Raw genomic sequence first — 24,849 nt, 5'->3', positions numbered from 1 at the left:
AACTCTTGGGGATGATGACTTCTGCTTTAGCATTGGATCAGAGTAAAGTTGTTGCAGTGCATCCTTCAGTTTCCTAGTATTTTAGATCGTTTGAGATTTAGGAGATTCTGGAAATCACACAAAGAACAGCCATGATCTTGGGAATAGTTTAAATGACTTAATTCTTATTTGGAGAGCAGATGGTTAAGCTTTTGATTTTTAAAGTGCAAAATTTCAGAAGTAGTTGTTGCTTTTTTGCATCTTTTGGAAAAGGTTACTGTTCTTATAGTTCTACATACATTAAATAATACTGTTGTTTTTTTTGGTGGTAGTGGGGACCCCAGAACTAATAGAACTGTTCTAGAAATGCAGGCAGAAGAATCAGGAGCCCCTTTAGGTTTTTCTAGAATGAGTTAAATGAGAGTAGTAATCCCAGCCTAACTTCAGTGGCACTTGGATATGTGTGGCTTGTGACTTCTGTCATATCCCAGCAGACTGCTAGCAATGGTTTAGCAAGCTGTTTTGAAAGTGCTTTCCTCTGCTGGTCTAGCACAGTGCTCTGTCATGCATGGGTTTCCAGCAAGGTCCTGCAGCTACAGGAAATGCAGTTTTAAAGCAGAAGTTAACAGGAACAGCAAAATACAGTTTTGTCCCTAGCACATTAGTCTTTGGATTGCATTTTTTTTTTTTTTTGAACTTGAAGTTCTATAAGGGAAACCATTGAGCCTGGGAGAGGTCTAGTGCAGTGTTAACTTTTTTCACGTACAATTTTTACTAAGTGTGTAAATTTTAGTTTGTTGGTCAATATCAATACTTAAGTTTGCTTTTGCACTTGAATCTTTCTGTTAATGTAGGAACTGTGCATTTTTGGTTTTAACAGATACCAATTCATATCCTTAGTTTTGTTTTTCATTAGTCTGAGTAAAACGATGCAATTTATTTTGCATAATTGGGGAAGAAGCAGCGTTCCATGTGACTTCCAGAATAGATCACTTCCTGCCTTTTGTCAGTGTCCTGAGAGGTGCTTCATCATTTACAAAATGCTCAGCAGTTCTGTGTCTGTCTCTTTCAGAACTAAGAGAATATACACTTTACTATGTTTTTTAGTGTGTTGGTAGTTCTTTTAACTTCCATTTAGGACATAACTGCTTATCATTGTTTGTCCTTTTTTTTTATTTGTCCTTTTTCTTTTTCACTTCCTGCTTTGTAGGCTTCTTCCTATTCATAATAAAGAGTTGAATCACTGGAAATCCCAAGACAGTGCCAAGTTACCAGAATAGCTAACCACATATCATATGTTAGTGACTTTATTCTAGAGAAGGGTAATAAAATTTGCAACTTCCTTGTTGTTCTCTTTGAGAAAAAAAACGCTCTGCACTGAAGACAGACAGTGCAAAGTTGACTTGGCTGACGAATATCACAAATCATGGCCCCACTGAAGTCGGTGGAAGTCTTGTCACTGGTTTCTGTAGAGTAAAGATCCCATTAGGGGTACTCACTGAGAAATGCAGGGGATAGGAGATACTGCCTTCTCCCAGTCACAGTGTTCTTTAACAGAGATGTGGAGTACACAAGCTGAAAGCCTTCATAGCTACAAAGGTTGTGCTGAGTTACGACTTAAGTATTTGAATGGTCTTATTAGCAAAAAGTAGTTAAGAGGAGGTCAGATTTAAAATCTTGAATCACAAGTTTGTGGGATGAATTAAAATTGAGTGTTCTGTTTGCTCTGTTATGGGACAGACTTGCAGACTGAACTCCTCTAGGTTTTATGGTGATGGAAGTAATGATTTGAACACAATTCTGTGGCTTTGTACCATTCTTAAAGAAATCTGGTAGAAACAGTTTATTTTTAATGTGACTTAAATATGGGACCTATCTGTTCTAATCAGATTCTTTGTGGCTTGAGGGTTTCTTTCATTCTTTTTACTAATCAATAATGGTAAGAATAGCTTTAGTTGAAAATCTGCTGAATAAGAACACACTTCACCCTAGCAGTTTTTCAAATATGACCAAAAAGTAAAGGAAGCTGATGGTTGATGCAGTTTGTAAGTGGATGCCCTGTTTCCTTTACGCTGTTTTTCATTTAATTAACCTAAGCTCCAAAGACTTATGCCAAATGTAATTATGAAACTGCATTTAGTGTTTAAAGATTTCTTATTCACAAATTGCCACCTAAGTACAGTTACTGAGTTAGCATCGACTGCTCTTTATGATTAAGGACCGCAGGACATAATTCTGTTTCTCTTATGATCTGTAAGACTGCGTGGAAAATCTTGGTACAAGATAAACCCACGTATTATAGCTTGTACAAAAATGGAAATATAATGCTAGTGGCACAGTGTTACTGCCTTACGACTGGGAGGCCTGAGCAGGAAAAAGTGAGAGGGAATGTAAAGATCACGATTAACTGAAGAACTCTGATTCATTAAGGAAAAGGAGGATGTAAAAATGGCTTCCCCAGCAGATCTGAAATAAGTGGGAGGCAGGGGAGCTAATTTAAATTTGCACTTGTTCTTGAAAATTTTCTGACACCTAGGCATGCATTCCCATAGCCTCAGGATTTTTGCTCCCTGCACGGGTGAAATCAGCTTTGTCTCATTACTGATGACCAACCCTTTTGTGCTAGTGTTTGATAGATAAAAGGTGGAGCTATTTTAAGTGTTTCTATACACACATGCTATGCTATATGGAAAGGTAGATACCAACCTATAATATGAAATATGATCTCTGTTTTTGGGCCCATGTTCAATGAACGAGCTGAATGCCTTTGGACTCTGGCGGTCCTTTTGTGCACAGTTTAGGCTAGTATAGAGATTAAAATTATTTGCCTTTTTAAACAGGCTAGCTGCTTGAGTCTGGGAGTGCAGTGATGCTTAAGTAATCCAATCCAATCTGTGTCTGATTAGAGGACAGTTACAGTAGTGGAATTCTACAGTGGTATCCACATCAGAAGTAAAATGGTGTGACCCCAAATGCCAGTGCATTTGCTGAGGCAGGAGATAGATGCTTCATGTTCCCCCCAAAACCTAAGTAACTGGTCTTAATGTGGAATGTTTATCGAAAGATTTTGGTGGGTTGAAAACAGTGCTGCTCCTTATCCACATTAAAGATCTAACTGTGGAATGAGTCTGGATATAGGATCATTAAGGTTGGAGAAGACCTCTAGGATCATCTGGTCCAGCCATCCACCTGAATGTCCATGTCTAAATGTTACTTTGGATTGGTTGTTTTCCACGTTTTTGTTGTTGAATAATCTTACCTAGGGAAAATTAGATCAGGGGAAAAAAAGGCACCTTATCACCACCCTTCTCCAAACCACATTAATGAACAGAACACAAAATAGTGTGTACCTGCAGTAACAGAATATTTACTGTATTACTTTCATCTCCAAGGAGATACAATATATGATATTCTTGTAACAAGGCTCATGTTTTAAAATCAGAATGAGTCACTAATGAATGAATTCATAAAATGTCAATACAGAGAGAACATAATCATCAGTCTGTCTCTGTAGCTCTTTATTCTTTTTTTTTTTTGCTAGTAGACACCATTGGATTTTCCTTCAGATACATGGATCCCTTCTGTATTTGTTCATCAAAGGAGTCTTCATCACCATCACATTCCGTGAAGCCAAGTCGATCCCATTCAGATGCCATTTTAACTTAAATTTGCTATATATCAGAATAGATTGGAATAAGTGGAATAAGACTAATGTTTCCCTTTCCTAACTAGCTTTCCATCTGTCCAACTTTTCTTTGGTATCCCTGTCTGTGAGGGCTCAGGTTGGTTCTTCCAGCTCCTAGCCACTATCAAGTCAATGGTTGTTGCACTAACACAAGGTAGTCATGGTTCCACTACCTGGTTAGTGGAAACTGGGAAACCAAACCATTCAGTTACAAACCAAAGGAAAGATTATGCTTAGACACAAGTTCTATTGCTGTTTGTGTATCCCATCTGTACTTTTATTAGCCAAAGTTGTACCAGTACCACTCTGGAAGTGGAAAAGTAGCTACTGGAAGGTTATGTTGGTTTTGTTTTGTTTTTTATATTTACTTTTTGGCAAGACATAGAGGAGATCCTAGTAAAATCTTTCTCCCTTTCATGTATGCAAGACAGTTTAAAAATAATGAAGTTACAGGTATTCTTAATAAACTCTGGCAGGAGTAATTGTAGAATTTTTTCCAGGTGGCCTTGCTCCAGAATGAAAGTTTGGAAAAGAACAAGAGTATACAAACTTTACATAATCAGATTTGTAGCTTTGAAATAGAAATTGAAAGACAGAAGGAAATGCTGCGGAATAATGAATCTAAAATACTTCATTTACAGGTAAGAAATTTAGAATATCCCCATTAAAGCAGAAATGGTAGTAGCTTCTGTACTGTATCTTTACACTTGGGAAGTGAGGTGTTCAAATTAAAAGGGGGGGGAGAGTTGACCTTATTTTAAAGGTACTCTAAATTTTTTTCTTCTGGTCAGCAGCTGGCTTGTTTTTGTTGGAGTAAGATACTTCACTAGAACACCACAGTTGACGAGCCAATGTTAAAACAAAGCCCCATTAAAAAGGAAAATTATTAAAAGCAAAGTTAAAAATATCTGAAGAACAATCATAATTATATTTCACTCTGTGAAAAATACTTAATACTTGTTTGAGGAACTACTGTCAAACTACAGGAAAAGCTTAGCACCTTAAAACTGACATACTTAATGTGTATTTCTTTTCTACTTGCTCATATATTAAGAAGTATTAATCATGATTGAGATCAGTCTGGGGTAGAATTAATCCAAAGATAGTACAATGTATTGGAATACTCTTAAAAAAATAAATTAAAAATCTTTCTCTTGTCCTTTGAGCCTTCTGAGAAAAATGTATCTATATGTTCCTTTGCTAGTAGGTCTGAGTTTCGTATTCTGTGGTCTGAATCCCCTGGCCACAAAACATAAAGTAGAAGCCCTCTGGGTACAGTAGCACAGTGCTTAGCCCAAGTTGAAATACTTTGCTCTGCCTTCAGACCTAACTTGGAATGTGGATGCTGGGAGTTTGTGTTAGCATGCGTGATGTTACCCACAAGTAGGGGAACTTCAGGAAGTAGGTTAGCAAGCTGCTGTGAACATACTGTTTACACATTATTTTAGCACATCTGCTGCCAGAATATCAAGTATCTGCTTTATCATCCATTTAAAAGGAATGTAAATAAAAGTAGCTCTTTCACTTACTGTTCACTTCCTATATTGAACTAGAGAAGTTCATACTCAGGACAGATCTAAGTCTCCAAATTATAGTGTAAGTTAAGCGACAGCAACTTTACTCTGTATAGCATGTACTCTTGCCCACATGGTAACCAGTCTAGCCTGCCTTAGCTGTTGTTACTTGGTCTGATGATAGTTTGGGATGTGGCTGCATGCTTACAGTATTGTGTTCTGACATTGAGAAGCTAATCCATGTATGTATTGATATTGCTGATTGAATCTGCCTGGAGGTAAGTTAATTTGTAAGCCTGGGTTTTTACACATGCTGTCTCAATAACCAGTGATGAGGAGGGAAATGTAGAAAACATAGCACAGTTTTTCTTGATTGTCTTGATGACTGATTGCAATGTCTTTGATTTCCCCAAGCCATAAGTGTGTTAACAAAAATCAATTTTCAAATGCTTTATGCTTAGAAAAACAAAACAAATAGAGTTGGCAGATTGCAACAGGTATTTTTGATGGGTAATAGGTACTGAAGAGGGTGTGGGTTTTTTGCTTTTTTTCTCTTCCTGCCTCCTCCTCTTTACTTGTTTTTGCCAGTTATTTTAGTTTAGTTATTTTAAGCCAAGCTGCATTTTACAGCATTTTCTGCCAGATTCCTTTCACTTATTGGAACTTCCTGGTTCGGTCAGGTTGTTAAAGCCATCCTGGAAATTCACCTCAATTTACTCCTCCCTGAACAACTTGATTGGCCTCCTTCTGTTGCCTGCTAGGAGCTGAAGGAATTGGTTACCTGGTGTGAACAATTTTCTGAGTTGCATTGAGCAGCCATGACTGTTGCAGAGCCACAGATAGCTCCAGAGCTAACGGATTTAGGTCTGGAGAACTACTACATGCGTAGTCCCCCACGTCTGATGCGTGCTAGTAACTGCCAGTAGAAATTCAGTATTGTCATTTAGTCTTCTGTGGCACGGCAAGAACTGTTTTGCTGAGCACAACTGGCATCATCTGCACTGTGAAGCATTTTAGCCCAACTCCTGAAAAAGCATCGAAGGTTTATGGGCACTGAAATGAACCAATAAATGGGTTCTTAGAATGGGTTCATAGTTGGCCTTAGGACGTTTTGATTCACATTAATTTTCTATATACTAGTGTCTAGGGAAATAATTGCTGCTTTTTCTAGCTCTGTTCCACTAGCTTTACCAAGAGGATATGTGATATTTTTTTCAACTAGTATCTTTTGGAAAGGAACATTCACATCCAGTCTCCAGTACCTTTGAGCATACAGAATCATACTAGTAAACCAAGTCTTAAACTCAGTGTGGACATGAAATATGTAAGACAAAAAACAACTGTCTTATGAATATAATTTTTTTTGATAGATAATACATCCCTTCAAAGAAGGAAGGATACATAATTTGTTTCCCAGTAAAGTAGCACCCTTGGTTCCTTTTCTGGTGTGTTCTTTTGCTGTTCAGTTTTGCTCTATCAGTTGCAATGGAAGGGTGCAGTAGGAACATCTTAAAGAGAGAAAATGGCAAATACAGTTTTGTCAGCTTATGAAATTTGCTGCATTCTTTTAATCATAGTAGTGCTAATATTCAGAAAGTGACTTACACAAACCCAAACCTTAAATGAAAATCAACATCCAGAAGAGTAGTTTTTCAGGTATATAGCTCTGTAGATTAATGATCTGGAGAGGTCAGTTGCTGGAATAAAAAGTTCATGCAGAAAATTGATGTCTACTTGAAAATTTATGAGTACAGTATGAGACATCTGTGTGCTTTCTAATGGCATAATTAGAGAGAGTAAGGTTCTCAACTGCTGCATTAAATTCAGATTTAGTACATCAGTATCTCCCAGCATGAGGGAGACTTGACTCCCTGTAGGGTAAAAAACATAGAGATCCCACTGCTTTTTTAAAAACGGGATGCAAGTTTATTTCAGATGATTTTGTATCTTGAATTCACATGAGGAGGTGCAAGAGATTAAATGCTACACACTTGTTAAAATGAAGCTAAAACCCCAAATCGGTGGTGTGCATACGAAAGCAGAACATTGCAAACAGGTTGATGGAGGGAAGTTGGTCCCTGGTAACAACTTTGAGAAAGCTTTCTTCTAAAAGGAAAATAGCTTATAACTCTTAGCATCTTTGGCACTCTCCCAATTAATCTAAAAATGTATTTTTGTGTGGTGCTGTGTTAGTGCTAAGAGGTCCCAACAGGAAATGAGAGCATCTCTGTGTGAGACACTGTACAAACCCCAAAGCATGTTATCGTCCTTGCCTTGGAGAGTTCATGTCTTGTGTGAGTACTGGAAAAGTGTTAGACTTAGGCACACCTTAGTTCTTAGTTCGCAGTAAACTTAATGGCCGAGTCCTGTAGCTATCACAGTGTTCATTCAGGCCATTTCTTGGTGTGTTTCTTTTTGTGTATATAGCAAACAGCTGTTCTGTTTTGTTTTCTGATTATTGTCAGTCTAAAAGAGAGGGTGCGACTGTGTCAGTAGCTGAATGAGTATGTCCAGAAAAGTTGCTTGATCTATTTAATGGAACCATAGCCCATTGTGAAGGAAATCTGTCTTAACCTTAAACCACAGTCCTAATCTTGCAATATATATAAGTTTATATAAGCTTGTTTTAAAAACACCAACATAGAAATAAGTAGTTAATCTTGAAATATGTTGGATTACTTTGTGGTTTTGGGACATAACAAAATAAAACACTCCCACAACATGATTTTGCTAACTGGCTTGTCAAATTGACAGCCTTCAATTAAGCATTACAGACTTCCAGTATAACTGAAACCACATGATAAAAAAAAAAAAAATGCCTAAAAGGGAAATGAAGGTTGCATGAGGCAGAAGGTTTTTCCCCATCAGTGGGGAACATTGAATCCACATGGCTAACCAGAAGGCAAATGCAAAATAACTTTTTCTTGTTTTGTTCTCAAATGCCACTACTGTTTTTTGTTGTTTTTAAAGAAGTGAAAAGTCATTTTTACATGCGTTGGCATTATATGATGATAAACTATAAAGTTAGCCTTGGACTTTTAACTGTAGGTGGTAGCAAAAGTAGTTTCTTGTCTCAAATGTTTCTATTTATCATTTATACTTCATATATGAATATGGGGTTCTGGCTAAAATTCCTGCTAGTTTTAATATAGCTGTGACAACATCAAATACTATGTATTTCTTGCACCAGAATTGAGGTAGACTGGGGAGTATGTTGTCCTCTATATTTACTGAGGTGCTTGCAGTATTCCTCTTGCTGGGAAAAACAGTCTTTCTGTATCTGTTTTTTCTTGACTGTGGCTTTTAATGGCTTTCCAAAATCAACTATGTTTTTTTTCCCTTTGTTTTCTTAAAAAGATTTGACTAGCAAGCACCTTCAGGACGTGTGGTTTATTTAATTTAGGAAGTGAGGGTGGGAATTTCAAAGGTGCTTAAGGGGTCAGAAGTGCTAGTTCTGCTTATGTGCTTCAGGGCTTTTGTTCCTAATGATATGGGCACAAAATAACTTAGGCATTGATAGCTGGTTTATGGAAACTTGTAGCTTGCTGATGTCACTGTATCTGCACACATTCACACTCCTGCTCCGTGTGGAGTGCAGGAGTGCTGTTGTTTTTCCCGAGGGGTAAGTTACGTTGGTTTTACCCAACGATAAAAGCATGCGTGCTAATAGCCACTCGATTCACACCATGAGAAGTTGTTGTGCCCATACTATGTTGCTTAAGTACTCTAAAACGAAACCCAACAAATTCCAGCCCATAATACTGATATGGAGGCATTCAGAATATTGTACTTGCATCAAAAGGCCTTTTAAAAAGAAATCTTCAGACAAGAGCACTCTAACAATTTTGTTTTTAAGTGATTGTGTTGACAAGTCTAATAGTGCTCTAATACTAATATCTATGCAGCACTAAAGACTTCTGAGGTGTTTTTGTAAATACTTGGGCTATTCTGCTGAATTTTCAGGTCTTTTTGTGTTATTTCAGTATTTGACCTAAGTGAAACTTTTTGTATCGGAAATGCATCTTATGGATATCTGACCTTGTTTATCTTGAATAAATTGTCTTTATGTTGAGTTTTTTCTTTTAACTCCAACTTACTGTTTCATGAAGCGAGTGATAGACAGTCAAGCAGAGAAACTGAAAGAACTGGACAAGGAAATCCGTCCCTTCCGACAGAACTGGGAGGAGGCTGACAGCATGAAGAGCAGTGTAGAATCCCTCCAGAACAGAGTGACTGAGCTGGAAAGTGTTGACAAAACTGCAGGGCAAGGAGCTCGAAATACAAGTAAGTGTAAGCAGAAGGGTCCGAAGTACTCAGCGCGTTGTCAAAGAAGAAATGGGACTGGCTGAATGCCACTCCCATTGCCATTTTCCTGTGGAGCATCAAAAATGCTGATCCTTCTGATTCATAAATAGGGAACTATGTAGTTGCTTTGTTAACGATGTGGCATTGCTCCATGATGTTTTTTAGGTTTGTTTCTTGTTTTTTTTTCTTGACCCTTGCCTTGATTATAGCTTTAGTTCATTATAAATGCTTCTTCCACTGATCTTTGAAAGCTAATAGCTTTCAGCAGCTTCCTTAAATGTTGTCTCTGTATTGACAAATCATCTTTTGTTACTGTTCTCACCCGTGAATAGATCAACATTACTGTTTCCCACTTGAAATCACGCGTTCTGCTGTCTATTACAGAGCTATATTTGTATCCCAAAGAATACTGCAGGGATGTGCTTGAGTAACAAGGTTATTGCCATACTTGTTGAATGAAGTGAAAACCTGGAGTTTATGAAGATAGCATAGAACATTCATAAGGTTTTAAATGATAAGGGCAAGCAACTTGACATTTGAACAGATGTGTGTGCAACAAACCTACCTTACAAATGCATCTGCTTCTCAGTATTTCATGTTGGTCAATTTTGCCAGTATGCAGAGAGAATGAGTAACGCTACTTCTCATGCAAGGGAAAGGAGACATTAAAAATAGCCCTTCTTCTGAAGTGACTGACTATACAATGCAGAGCTAAGCTTGAATTTTGTTCTGTTACGATGAACTTGAGACAAGGTAAAGGCACTTGACTTCTCAGTCAAATAGTGAGAAGAACATTTTGAGTAATCAGTGGTGCTTCTGAATTTCAGAGGGATTATGTAGAATCTGTGACTCCTTCCAAGGCCTTCGCTGCCAATAATAACCTGCAGATAATGCTACCAGGTCTTCTCTCCAAAAAATGGAAGCCTCTGTAGTTACATTGCTCACTGATCTGACAAAATTTGGTAGATGACTGGATTTTCACTGCATGCATCACTAATACCCATGGATGTAAAAATCCCAATTAACCTGGTTTCTGGCTGGCAAGCTATTGGCTGTGGAAATTGTTTCAAAAGTGACCAAATGTGGTTTGGTTCTTGGGGAAGGAGATGTTTGTGTATACGATAGCAGTATTGGTGATAGGTTTTTACAATCTTGAGAAAAAACTCTTCTCTTACCCCAGTCCTCTCCGTTTTCTAACAGGCCTGCTAGAGACACAGCTGAACAGGCACGATCAGATGCTGAGTGTTCATGATATTCGGCTGGCTGACATGGACCTCCGATTCCAAGTGCTAGAAACTGCCAGTTACAACGGAGTACTAATTTGGAAAATTCGAGATTATAAACGTCGGAAGCAAGAGGCAGTCATGGGGAAGACTCTGTCCTTGTACAGCCAACCCTTTTATACTGGATACTTTGGCTACAAGATGTGTGCCAGAGTTTACCTTAATGGAGATGGCATGGGAAAGGGGACGCACTTGTCGCTGTTTTTCGTCATAATGCGTGGAGAATATGATGCATTGCTTCCTTGGCCATTTAAGCAGAAAGTGACTCTAATGCTAATGGATCAGGGACCGTCTCGACGCCACTTAGGAGATGCTTTCAAGCCAGATCCCAACAGCAGCAGTTTCAAGAAGCCAACTGGAGAAATGAACATTGCGTCCGGCTGCCCAGTCTTTGTGGCTCAAACTGTTCTAGAGAATGGAACGTATATTAAAGATGATACTATTTTTATTAAAGTCATAGTGGATACATCGGATCTACCAGACCCCTGACATATGATGGGGGAGGCAGATTAAACAGAAGACAACTCCATTTGGGGGTTTTGTATCAGTTTGTCTTCAATCAGAGGTCCTAAAGCTCACAGAACCACCTTGTGGAACAGACGGAAGAGTTTGAAGGCATAACTGCATAGGGTCCAATTGCGAAAGTAGCAACACATTAAGAAATCATACCATGGTGTATTTTTTAATAGAACTAGCGACACTTAAACTCTGAAGAATCATTTATCCCTCATGAGGATAATGATTATGGTCAGAGAGGGTTTTTGTTTTTGTTTTTAACTTATTAATGATCTAGTCAATTGGAGGTGAAAAGACATATACAGTATGTGCTGAATAAATTACTGACTTTTATTTCTTTAAGCTAGAATACAAAAAAAAAAAAAACATTCACATGTGGGCTAGCTGGAAATTGTCAGCATGTTAAAGAAGAAATGAAGTAATGTTGCAATTATATTATTTGAAAACCTGAGGTGCAATCTTGTCTGAAATATAGTATATTGTCTTTTTAAGGCCTCATCTGGTCTCTGTTTTAATAATTACTTTGTCAGAAGATCTTGGAAAAGTATCCATGTCTTCTCAAAAGTATCTGAATCAAAATCATATTTTTATTTAAAGTTCTATTGTTACAGAAAACATTTTATTTTAAAACTGTTGATAGACTGATATTTCTTGGAAGAAAAATAGAAGAAATCAAACACTGGTTATCACTTGTGATAGGAAAAAAAACTATTCAATTCTGTTATTTCTCTTTAGAAATGTAAACCTACAATATATGTCGTAGTTAATGACACTATTTCAAAATTAAGGAAAAATCACTCATGGATGCTGTGCATCATTATCAGATTTATAATTGTTTTCACCCTAAAATAGGGCATTTGTTGAACTTTGGAGTTCTAAACGGAATCCTGTACATTTTTTAAAGTTCTGCCCCATGCTTTCCAATCAAGCTATATATGTTGCACATTATGCTGTCAGCAGTATATAGTATATTCAGTATTGGGGAGGAGGATTAGTGCTGAAAAAAGCCTATATGTTTGTTCCGTACTAGCAGCCATTGCTTCTTAAGGACAAATCAGCCATGTCTTAATACAGTGATGGTGGCTTGCATGCATACATGTGCCTTAGGTGTGCTGTGCTGCTTATAAACCATAGCTTTTTATTCAGATTAATTCTGATATCTGAAATGGTAGTTTAATTGGACTTCAGGCATAATGTTTAGCCTTGTCTTCAGAGCCCGTAGGCACCTTGTGATGTGCAAAATCGAAGCCAAACCCCATTTCTTCGGCTTCTGGAGCTTCTATGACTTGGCCATTGCAGAATCCACCTTACTCAGGTGCCAAAACGTTATGCCCAGTGCTCCTATGGAGCTCGGACTAGACAGTCTCCATGGCCAGCGTGAAGGAAGGCGACATTTTTCCTCTAATGCCTGTGGTCGTAAGGTGGCATCACTTGAAACAGACTCATCCGAGAACTCTGTGGGGCTGTGAATATATATGCTCATGGCAGCTTTTCATGGTAGACGAGCATCCTAACGGGGAATGCCCAGGCTTCTTTCCTCTAACAGCCTGAACTTTAGTGGAAAGCATTTGCTAGCACTGAAACATGCTGATTGCAACCTGCTGTGTTCATCTGCTTCTATTTAATAGCCTGTGACAAGCAAGTCTAGTGACATAGCCTGACTGTGGTGCTTCTTAAAATCCAAGAACCGCTTCAGCAGAGCGGGCTTGCACCACTGTGTTAAGCCTTCGTGGGCTTGAAAGAAGATGGTGCATCTTAGCCTTTAACGTCAGGTCGTATCAGCTTTCTGCTTTTTGAGGCATAGTCACAATTTTTGTCTAAGGTGCAGTTGAATTCATGCCTTTGTATTTCAGCTTGTCTTTGCTCTTGTCTTTTTTGGCTGTGCCTTCACACACAGTGCCTGCAAGAAGTATTTATGAATATACAATGCATGCTAAGTGGTCTTCATGGGTTTCCCAGGCACCTGCTAGAATACTGCCTGCTGCTGACAGTCCCGACCGTCAGTAGCAATTTGTCTTCCTTTTCTTGCCTTCCATTGTCCCGGTACTGTATTCCCGTTATGGTACACAGCTGTCAACAGGTGCGAGCTAAAATATGGAGGCACGTGCTAGCATTGAATTTCTAGCACAGAAGGAGGACGTTCTGCACAAGAGATAAATATCTATAGATATACCTGCATCTATATCTGTAGATATGATTACATGGCACTTGCAGTTTTATGCAGGCTGCACAAGCAAACCCATCACTTACGCTTTCGGGCGGAGGTTCGCTCAACTCGTGTCATTTTAATAATTGTGAATGTAGGCAGCTGAGCTTTTGTGTTTGTGCATCACAGAATTTTACTGAAAACAGGATTCCCAAGTGGAAATGTCCAAAGGACTCTCCTCCCATTGCTAATGCATGTCTTGCAAACTTAAATGAAAACGTTTGGCCATCTCAAAACAGTTTATATCCTGTTTCAATCTGGGACTTGGAGGAGATTTCTGGTGTAAGCAGGGCCCAGCATATTCTGCAGATTTGTGACTAAAGTTTCCAACTCCTGTGACAGAATTGCGCTTCTAAATCCAGGCTCTAAAAGAGGAGGAAAAAAAAAAAAGTTTCCAGCCTTTGTGATTGAAAGAGGACTTTGAAACATGTGAAAAGTGTGAACTAATAGGGAAGTCTTCCTGAGTCTGCACACAGCCTAAACTAGTAGCTTTAAGAGATCTGAATATCTCCTCTTAGCAGGATATTGACTCAGAAACTTCGTAGAGAAGTTCAAATATGAACACTGCTAACTCTATTAATGCCGATCACTGTAGCAGAAACATCAGTCACTGTTGTTATTTCACAGATCTCTATGCTGCTTTCCACATCTCCCAAGTGCCAAAAGCACCAGCTGCCAGAGTCTTCAGCTTCACTTGGGCAGCTTTTATAATGCAGTAATGTGCTATCAATATAAAAATATTTTTGCATATATGCTTTTTATCACAGTTAATAAAACGGAGGCCTACTGCACTTACTTTTTAAAACTACATGAAGCTGCCAGAGAATTTCCAGTTTGCCAACCCTGCGTACTGTGAAATCCGGGATCTTGCTACACAAATGTAACACCGCCTGCTGTGGAATACCCGAAGCCTTGACCTGACACCCCTCTGTCCGCAGAACTCACAGGCCATCTCTGCAGAGTTCTTACTGTGTACATAGGAATCAGTTTCCTCTGCTTTCCAGCAAGGAGTATGTAGCATTTTGTGAAAACAGGGCCGCTGTATATTCTCTAAATTGGAAGGAAAGATACCTGGTGCTTTACTCAACACTTTAAATTATTTATCTTTTTTTTTCCTATCATTGAAATGCCCTTTTATCCTTTTTACTCTGTTTCTGATCCAGATATCCAAAGGTTTTTAGGGAAGGTCTATTCAAAGTGGTTCATAAGGCAACAGTCTGCCCCCAGACGTACTCTTGAACCCCTAGCACCTTGTGTGGCGTGCCATTATTGCAAAAAGGGGTCCCAGAGTATTTCCATTACTATGAGCAGTGTTTCTGCAGTGGAACCTTTTTTCCCTCTGCTTAGTAGTTCTTAGCAGTGCACAACCAACGTCTCTTGCTAGTGTTCTTTCTTAGTGATGATGCTCCAGGTGATGTACGAGCCTCTTTCATTTCCAGCTTTCTCTAGGGAGATGCCAGTGAGAATCTGGATGCTGCCCTTCTTGTGCATTGTTCAGCACAGGGGCACGCATCTGTTATTTAGAAAGTCTCGAATTCTAAACAGGATGAAACTATTTCGGTTCAAAGACCAACCCGCGATGATTACGATTGACCATGTCTGCATTACTTCCCTCATCTAACTAAAGGGGTCTTGTTTCAGTTACTGTCTACATGGTACACCTTCAACTGCTGACTTACAATATGCAATGTGGATTTCAGCCTTGTACTGTAAATGTTCTTCACAAAGAGAATGTGCAATAGGAAAATGGGAAAGGTGGCATAATTTTGATGAAAAATATGGGTAACATGCTAGCTTTCTTATAAATATGAAAACCAGTTTGTCCTTTTCCAGTGGGTTCTCCTACTTGGAAAAGGAGAAGTTGAAGATATGTGCCTGTTTCTGTGCCTGGTGAATTTCTCAAATGCAAAGATAATAGAGATTTGTGTTAGTTGTATTTAAGTGTTGAACTCATGAGTGTTAGGTTGTGATTGTATCGCTCGTGTTTCTTGGCTTGCCACGATTTTGGCTTGTTGAGTTTAAAAGGTACCACCTATTTGTATTCCATCATACGTAATAGGCAGTTCACCAACAATGCAGGGTTTCTGTTGTGTGTGATATTTTTTTAATTCTATTTTTTTTCTTTGTGTTCTATTTTTAAAACACTGGTGCTGTTTGGTCCAAGACAGAAGCGTGTAGGGAGTGACAAGAAAAGTTGCCTGCACCGCAGAAGAATGAAAAACGTTACTGCAGTATTGATGCCTTGTTATGATTTAACTATGCAAATATACAAATAGGTGAGGGGGAAAAATTCTTGGGTTGCATACCTAATCTCTTAGTTCTTGCTCTTTAAAATGCTCACAGTGTAGGTACATACATATGCGTACAGACATGCATGCACATATATATGCAAAGTCTTTTCTTTATGTAGAAGTGGTGAAACAAAACCCTTTCCCCCCAGTTCATACTTGATCAAGTGGTGCAAATACAACTTGCTGCTGCTAAGGGAAGGTCTGGGCTAAGGGCAAACTTTGGATTCCCATCTTTCAGGTTTGAAGGCTTGTGCATAGCAAACAAACCGTTTGTTGACTGGGAAAATGAGCAATTTGCTTAGCCTTTCTGGAGACCTTGGAACGTCCTCTAGGACATGTCCTTCCTCATACTCAGCTAATTAGGAGATTCCTGTTTTTTAAACTAGCAGAGAGATGGGCAACTTGTTAATTGCAAACTCAAATTTTCTTTTTAATTTGGGAATAAAAGATAATAAAAAAAAGCTGGATCCCTTCTTCAAATTCCTGTCCTGTTCAGTCAGTACCTCTGTGGTTCTGGTTGACCTAGGAATTGTAGCTACTGCAATAAAATTGCTCAGTTCTGGAGTTCAGTCTGTCTGAGAGTAGCTTCTAGTGCTCTGTACAGAGATAGTGAGTATTCTGCATCTGCAAATGTTTTCTTCTTACAGCAAGTGCTATTCCTCTTCTGGAAGAAGGAAACTGAGGATGAGATGTGACAAAAGGGATCTCCTGGAGCCAGCGCTAAATGAGAGGGTCCAGTTCCTTGGTGTCATCTTCAAATCACTAGGTTTAATTATTAATGCATTTGCCCCTCAAAGGAACCGAAAAACAAGTTGATGTACCTTAAAGGCCCACATCAAGACAGTAAGGGCTAGAATTAAACATACAAGCTGTCGTGATTTGGGGTTGTGTGTGTATGGCAGCCCAGACATTGCTAATGACCTGACTGCTTTGCAGAGGGGAAGGCCAGCACGAGTGAGTAACAGCAGCAAACCTGTGTCCTGCTCTGGGTGTTGAGAATCGCCCAACAAAGCCCCAGCTGACACTCAGCTGAGGAGGGAGAACGATACCATTTTCAAATGGATTAATCTTTGTTCTGCCAGCCTGTAGTGTGACTGACCATTTCTTTCTTGTGGTTTGTTGTTTTTTTTTTTTCTTTAAACCAAATTACGGAGGGCTTAATTGATCTTTCCTGCCTCTTAATCTAGGCCTTTGCTGAGAAGCACCAGATAATGAAGGTTGTGGAAAACTTTGGAATGCCAATTCAGGGACATCCTCTTAAGATTTGGAAGAGTAGAGAAACACGAGACATAAGGGATCTGACTATTCCTATTTCTCTTCTAATTTATAGGCAAGACTGCAGCTTCTGTCTTCCATTTCATGATCTTAGTGTAGATATTAGGCTGTGTTTTGTTTTGTTTTATCTTTTTTCCCTCCAAGTTAGGATTAGTTCCTTAGGGTTCAAATAAGTTCTAAATTTCACAGAGGAGCACCTGAACCAAAATCCTGGATCCAAACATCCCATCCTTGATGTGAAATTCAGATCTGGATCCCAACTCTGTGGCTTACTTACCTGCCCGTTCAGGGAAGGGTTTGTCGTCTCTGTGTGGTGTTCGTGTTTTTGGTCCTTTGGAACTAAGCTTTTAATTTGGTTGCCAGTTCTGCAAGGACTTTTTAACTTCTTAGCGATGCCGGTGTTCACACGCTCCATTGCTGGCAGTGCGATGCGTAGTGATAAAATTTGACTCTGTCTAAGGGTTACTGAGATAAACCAGCATTATCCATCCGTAAGGGTCATTTTCTTGCGTAGTGTTCTGAGCTTCAGATTTGAAAATAGCTCACCTTTGAAAGGACACATCTTCCAACTATGACCTGCGTCACTGGCAGAGAGTTGTATAATCTGTACTTGTGGAATGGGAAGGTACAAGCTTCCATTGTTGCTGATGCGTCATGTGATCCACCTATTTTGTTTTTCTTATAGCTGTTGTTCAGTTAATATATTTTTTCAGTTTTATAGAAAAAAAAAAAAGGAAAGTTCAGGATTTTTTCTACAAGCTATAAAACTCCAATGATTTAGTTGTGACTAGAGAGCTGTGAAAAATACCCTATTAGGAGACAGTGGACTAGACGTAGGTCCATTTCTCTTAGACAAGTAGGATAACCTTTAAGATGCATGGAACAACATAATAATCGGGAAAACTAAAGCTGACATTTGTTTCCAAGAAATTCTGTAAGAAATATCTATGGAAAAGACATCAGTGATCAAGAACAATGTACAAATTAATGTGTTTAAAACTTGTGTAACCATTTCTTTAATCTCATACTCTTCAGTGAACGGTACACTTGTGTTCAGTTTTATGATCAAAAACAAAGACCAAAGAAGGCCAACCTCATTTGATTGTGTATATTCTGCCTGTCTTAATTATCAATAGCTGTAAGGATACAGTGCAAGTGATCTGGTAACCAGTGGTTCTCGTCCTTTTCTTTTAGGGGGAAAAACAACTTTAAAATGTATAATTTATTGCTCAGCAATAACCATGTTGTTAAGATAATAATAAAAAAAGAGAATTAGCAACATGTCTTAATTTCCCAATAGCATTATTCTATGTTGTATTTCAGTTTACTGTATATTGTGTTTTTGTATTTATTTGTGTTTGGAGGTCTTGCTATGTCTTTTTGTGTTTAAATGCTAATAAACAAGGACAGTGTGTAAGAGTATAGAATGCAAAACTCTGAAATGCTAAACTGTGTTATTAAAGGAAAAATAAATCTAAGTAGGAAATCATATTTTTTACAAAAACTGGTGTGTTGAATTTGAATGATTGGTGTTGTCTTGCAAACAGGGTATAAAGACACATCATTTCTCCTCTGTGTACCCACTGATACCGTGGCTGTTCAGTGCTTTGCACACCTGATCAGCCTTATGACATTTCCCTTCCTCTTTGCAGGAAATTTGCCATAAATGTTATCAGAGTCCTACTTTCCATGCGATAACTCGGTTAGAGTAAGTCAGGCGATGGTGCTCATTCTAACATCAATGTCAAGAGTCCTCAAGTAAATGGAGTAGAAATAATTGAAATGGCTTTTCATGCCCTTGTGCCTTTTGCTTTTCCAGATAGACGAGTGAAGGGAGAGAGAGTATGGCTTGAATGTCTTAAAATGTAGATTTTTTTCATTGTTCTCCCATGTTGCTAGTGGTTTTTTTTTGGTTTTTTTTTTTTTTTTTTTTTTTTTTTTTTTTTTTTTCTTCCTCAACTCAAATGTATTTGAGGATGGGGGTTGGGGGTGGGTTTGTGTGAAATCATGGGTGTCTGTAAAAGTAACGTGGTGTTTTGAGGTGGCTGAAGCAATAGTATTTCCACCATGTTTCAGATTTGGTGTGGTGGTGGAAGCAGATTCCCGTGGTGGTGTGTGAAGCACGTCATCCCTACTGTGCATTGCACTGGTCTCTCCTACCCAGTAGCTGCCCGCATTGCTGGCAGGTAGTTTAAATGTGAGGAAAGCCTGGAGCATGTGGGTGTGCTCTGAGATTTTTATTTTTAATAGGGGGACCAGACAAAAGGTGAACACAGGAAGGTGGACAGGGTGAGAGGGTAGGGTGGCTAAGACATGCACACAGTGGGACTGAAGTGGATATTCCCTTCTGCTGCTGAGAGAAGTCACTTGTAAGTGACTCTGGATGCTCTGGCATGCCCTGCTCTGCACATCGCATTTTCCACTCTTACTCCCACTGCCAGCACTCGAGGTCATACTGAGTAAAAGCTCTTCATACCTCGCTGTGGAGCACAAAAAGAGGGCGAGCTTCCTCATCTTTTAACTTAGTGGGTTACCTTCAAGCAGAGCCTTCATAAGGAAGAGCAATCTTTGCTATCCCCAGAGCTCATTCTTTTTCCAAATATTTTGCATGGTGCTGCTGTTCATACTTGACCCTGATGTTACAGTGCAGCCGGATAGGTGGAGAAGCAGCAAATTGCTTTAAACACAAAGGCAAACATGGATCCTCTCCTCACCTTCCTCCTCCTCCTTCCCCCAGCCATGAATTATAACAGAAGTGATACACTACCCTCTTCCTGACAAGAATAAGGTTTTATAGGTGCTTTCTGTTGCACGACAGGTTACGGAAGGCACCTTCCTGTGGCGTGCTTTCCCCAGGAAGGTGATGCATTGCCTCGGGTGACAACAGCGGTGTGCCAGCTCTTGAAGCATGGAGCAGGAGGTGACAGTGGGGTGAAGAGCTCCTGGTGTGGTCTACAGAGGGTGCTGTGCAGTCGTGTACATCTCCCAGACCTGGACAGGGTGCTGGGGTCATCACTTGCGAGAATTGCAGGGGAATTGCTATTTTTTAATGTGTTTTAATAAGTTTTCTAGCATTTCAAGCCTTGGGTTTGCTTACTGCCTTGTAAAGATAAATGTTTTTAAAGCCTCTGACTTCCTGGCCCTGTGGAAGGTTTTGAAAACTCCCTAGCCCACCAGGATTGCCTACTTTGGTGTGTCAAAGTCCTGGAATTGTTTGAGGAAGGCTGAAATAGCCGGTGGTCAAAAGAAGTGGTGAAAGAGGTGATCGCCCCCTTCCTTCCCCAAAGCTGTTGTTCCATGAGTCAGCTGTGTGGTTGCTTCCTGCGCAGCTGGGTTGAGCCCTGAAGGCTGTCACTGTCGCATAGTGCCTGGTTTGTCCTTGTGTGGTGCCAAACTTCTGCTGTTTGCCTAAGCAGGCGATGGCCCGTGTCCTCTCTTGCCACCCTTTGTGATCACCTGCTTCTCTGGGAAGTTTGCCAGAAGGAAGTTTGCCAGAACTACCAAAACCGGAGCCTTGGGGTGACTCAACCAAGCAAACTGGCAAAACAGTTTTGCTGTGGCTGTTAATTTTCCAGAAGCTGGGCATGGAAAGCACCCTGGGAGAGATCATGATGTAGAAATACCCTTGATTAGGCAAATTGTAAGGTCGCAGTGGCACCTAGAAAGGGCAAGTCCACTCCAGCTCTTCAGTCCATTGGAGTGGCCACCAGGGCTGAGTCTGTCAGTAGCTGATGCTGGAATGTGATTCCTGCTCTTGTGTGTCCTGTGGGCTCGTGAAAATGGAAAATGGCTCAAACTGGAAGACAGAGGGAGAGCTGAATGCCCATGGGCCAGGCTGGCAAATGCAGATGAGACTCCATGGGAATGGCTTTGGCCACAGGGACTGCAAATTGGATTAAGAGGTGTTTGGCCACAACTTGTGGTACCGGCTACAGCTGGTGGAAACCTGTGTTTTGACAGCATGGCTGAGCTGATTAGAGGCAGTTGTTTGCAGACATTGCTATGGACACTCGACTGCTGCTTTGTGCCAACACAGCAGCTCCTGCAGAGGAGATTATTTCAATCAGCCCTGGCTGGTAAAAACAGCATCTGTCTGAGGGCAGTTGGTGAGGTGCCTCTAAGGGTGTCCCCTGCCACTGCCAGCAGGCAAGGCTTGAGCTGGTCCCCAGCTATTGCCCCCTTAGAAGGTGTCTCAGGGCAGAAGGTGGGGGCTTGTAACTTCAGGGTTTAAAAATAAATCTTTTCTGAGCACATGGGGATGAAGAGGGCTGGTTAAAAGTGTCTGGCAGAGCATTGGCTCAGGACTTGAAAATCAAGCTGGGTTGCTCAGATCCTAAATCCACGCATGATGTAGCTCTGTAGCTGCTCCTCGTCCATGTGCAGGGAGCACTTGATCTCCTGCTTGAGGCTCCAAGGTAAGCATGTGCAATTTCTGAGTTCAAATGGCCATTGGCATCCCACCTGTCTTTCTTCCTCAGGCTGAAATAGCTGATCCATCATCACCCACACTCAGGTGTTGCTCTCCCTGTGACATTAGGAAGAGTCTGTGCCCCTCCAACCTCCCTAGTGGAGCACAATGCCCCACCGCATCCTTGGGGAAGGCGCCAGCCTCCTCCTTTGCTCACCTCAGGCTCCCTGGCTCCGTGCACCATGTACAAGCTAAGCTGTCCACCCAATGCCATCCATAAGTTTGTGGATGACACTGAACTGGGAGAAGCTATTGACTCCATCAAGGGTAAAGAGGCCTTGCAGAGAAATCTTGACAAATTAGAGGGTTGGGCAATCCCGAAGAGTATGACATTTAGCAAAAGCAAGTGCCAGATTCTGTACTTGGAAAGGGGCATCCCTGAATATCTGTACAGACTGGGGCACCAGAGGCTGGAGAGCAGCCCCATGAAAAGAGATGTGGGGGTTCTGGTTGACAGCGCATTGAACATGAGCCAGCAGCGTGCCCTGGCAGCCAGAAGGGCACAACTGCACCCTGGGGTGCATCAGGCACGGCGCTGCTGGCCGGGTGAGGGGAGGGACTGGCCTGCTCTGAGCCCCTGCGGCCTCACCTCCAGCACTGTGGGCAGTCACAAAACATAAAATAAGACACAAAACTATTAGAGAGTGCCCAGAGGAGGACTACAGAGGTGGTGAAGGGCCTGGAGGGGAGGATGTACAAGGAGCAGCTGAGGCCCCTTGGTTGTTCAGCCCCGAGCAGAGCAGGCTGAGGGGAGGCCTCATGGCGGCCTGCAGCTCCCTCACGAGGGGAGCGGAGGGGCAGGCGCTGAGCTCTGCTCTCTGGGGACAGCGACAGGACCCGAGGGAACGGCATGGAGCTGGGACAGGGGAGGGTCAGGCTGGGGGTTAGGGACAGGTTCTGTACCCAGAGGGTGGTCGGGCACTGGGACAGGCTCCCCAGGGCAGTGGTCACGGCACTGAGTCTGACAGAGCTCAAGCAGTGCTTGGACACCGCTCTCAGACACAGGGGCTGATTTTTGGGTGGTGCTGTGTGGAGCCAGGAGTTGGACTTGATGACCCTTGTGGGTCTCTTCCAACTTGCGATGTTCTGTGATTACACATGAAGGGCTGGATGGTTCCTCTTCATTCAACACCGTCAGAGAGCACCTTGTTTCTGGCCGGCTCCTCCTGCCCGCGGCTCACAGGGAAGGCGGCCATGGGGCTGCTGGAGGCACACACCAGCTGAACTCCATGGCGCCTGGGCTCCAGGGCTGGCCAAATGTCCAGCCTCAGCTTCCTGGCCTCAGCTCCCTGGCTGGCTGCTGCACAGCTCCCCTGCCACCAGGGATGGGCTGTGGGGATGCACATTTTGCTGTCACACCTGTGACATTAACGTTTTCTCAGATAAATGAGAATCTCACGTGGTGTCTCATCCTGTGCCATCTGCCCCTGCTATTATTTTTATCACAGAGTAATTTTCCTCTCTACTAAATGGTTTTCTGGGGGTGGTGTTATTGCAGCTTGGCCATTTGGAGGGCTGCAGGGAGTCGGGGGCACATCACCCACCTCAGGGATCAATGGTCACAACCATCAGTGCTTTGTGCCACCTCAGCGATCATTGGGCTCCCTTCCCAGGCAAGAAGCGCCTGCTGAGGACTGCCATGGGAGGAGAAGCTCCCTGTGTTTCTTATTTCTGCTACAGGCAACGACTTGTAAACTGCAATAAGAGATGTGGTTGTACAGCAGGGGAATTCAGAGAGGCACTGGGTTGAATGACTAAAGTGACTGGTACCTCTGGCTCTGATACCAGTTTATAATTCACTGCAGGGTAAATCGAGCATCTGCTGTGCGTGGCTTGCCATTCTGCAGTGCTGATGTGCTCAGCGTCCCTGCAGCACCACAGAATCACAGAGCAGTTTGGGTTGGAAGGGACCTTACAGCCCACCCAGTTCCACCCCCCTGCCATGGGCAGGGACACCTCCCACCAGCCCAGGTTGCCCAAAGCCCCATCCAGCCTGGCCTTGAGCACCTCCAGGGATGGGGCAGCCACAGCTTCTCTGGGCAGCCTGTGCCAGCGCCTCACCACCCTCTGAGTGAAGAATTTCTTCCTTATAGCTGATCTAAACCAACCCTCGTTGAATTTAAGGCCATTTCCCTTTGTCCTGTCACTCCAGTCCCTGACAAAGAGTCCCTCCCCAGCTTTCCTGTAGGCCCCATTTAGGTACTGGATGGCTGTTATAAGGTCTCCCCGGAGCCTTCTTTTCTCCAGCCTAAATAACCCATCTCTCTCAGCCTCTCTTTAGAAGAGCTGCTCCAGCCCCTGATCATCCTCGTGGCCTCCTCTGGACCTGCTCTAACAGGTCGATGTCTCTCTTATGCTGGGGCCCCAGAGTTGAGCACTGCTCCAGGTGGGGGTCTCACGAGAGCGGCGATGATCACAGACAGTTAGCGCTTGCACTGGCAGGCAGCAAGGAGTAAATGTGCTAATCTCTGGGCTGGGGCAGCAGCTTTCATTTCTGGAGATCGATCTCTGCTTCCTTTCATCTTTGTTTCTCTCTCTGTGCCTCTGCCTGACCCCAGCCTCGCCCTCGTTCAGCCCCCCGGTGCACTGCCTGCTCCTTGGGCACAGCTGCATCGTGGTGATACAGCAGCAGCACGAGCTGGGGTAGAGGGGGGCAAATGCTGTGTGTTCCTCCTGGAGCCGTACTGTAGCCACATTGCAGCTGTCCCAATACCAGGGGGTTGCTCAGATTCCTGTAATTGCCCTTCCCCATCTTACCAGAGCAGCAGAAGTGGGGCCTGTCCCTTGGCAGGCAAAATTTCCCTGATCTCTGCCTGAGAGCTGGGTGAAAACAGGACACAGAAAGCAAAATCGGGGATGTGTGAACCCAGACTGTGTGCGAGGGGAGGTTCACCCCACCCTGCCTTGATGTCTCCTGGCACCTCTTGCTGCGTGGGGACTGAGTGGTTTCTCCTCTCCCATCTTTCTCAGACACGCCAAGAGATGCTGAGGCCATGGACAAGCGTGTGCCCTGCCCTCTGCGCACTGTGGACCTTTCTTCAAGCTGTTCCTGCTGAGCATCGCTGATTAATTTTTTTTTTTTTTTGCCCGTTAGAGTACAGATTTCAGCGCAGCCAGCAATCACCCAGCGATCCCCAGGGAGTGATTTGTGAGCGGTAATGAGTGTGGGAGCCTTTCACCTCGAGGACATCTCTTGGCATCCAGCTCCCTGCCTGCGTGGAAAGTGCTGACTGAGTTTGGGCTGGTGCCCGGGCTGGGAGCTGCTGCTCGAGAGCTTCTTCGCTTGGCGAGTCAGCGGGCAGTGCTCGTGGCACCGGTGGGGACAGG

At 42.1% G+C, this 24,849-nt stretch overlaps 1 protein-coding gene across 13 annotated transcripts in view; it reads left to right on the top strand.

Moving 5' to 3' along the window:
• TRAF3 (TNF receptor associated factor 3) overlaps nucleotides 1-18,545 on the top strand; it is a 71,739-nt gene extending 53,194 nt beyond the window's left edge. For 12 of the 13 annotated variants that reach the window (XM_038179606.2, XM_038179612.2, XM_038179613.2 and 9 more), the window contains 3 exons: nucleotides 4,165-4,305; nucleotides 9,288-9,462; nucleotides 10,684-18,545. In XM_038179606.2, coding sequence (XP_038035534.1) covers nucleotides 4,165-4,305; nucleotides 9,288-9,462; nucleotides 10,684-11,255 — 888 coding nt within the window. In that variant the 3' untranslated portion in view covers nucleotides 11,256-18,545. The remainder of the gene's footprint in view (nucleotides 1-4,164; nucleotides 4,306-9,287; nucleotides 9,463-10,683) is intronic. The other variant, XM_038179615.2, reaches the window with a different exon arrangement.
• Nucleotides 18,546-24,849: the final 6,304 nt, after the last annotated feature.

Source organism: Anas platyrhynchos, chromosome 5 (genome assembly GCF_047663525.1).
Source record: "Anas platyrhynchos isolate ZD024472 breed Pekin duck chromosome 5, IASCAAS_PekinDuck_T2T, whole genome shotgun sequence".
NCBI classification, from domain to species: domain Eukaryota; kingdom Metazoa; phylum Chordata; class Aves; order Anseriformes; family Anatidae; genus Anas; species Anas platyrhynchos.
Note: the sequence above shows the minus strand (reverse complement) of the source record. Positions and strands in the feature narration are given on the sequence as shown.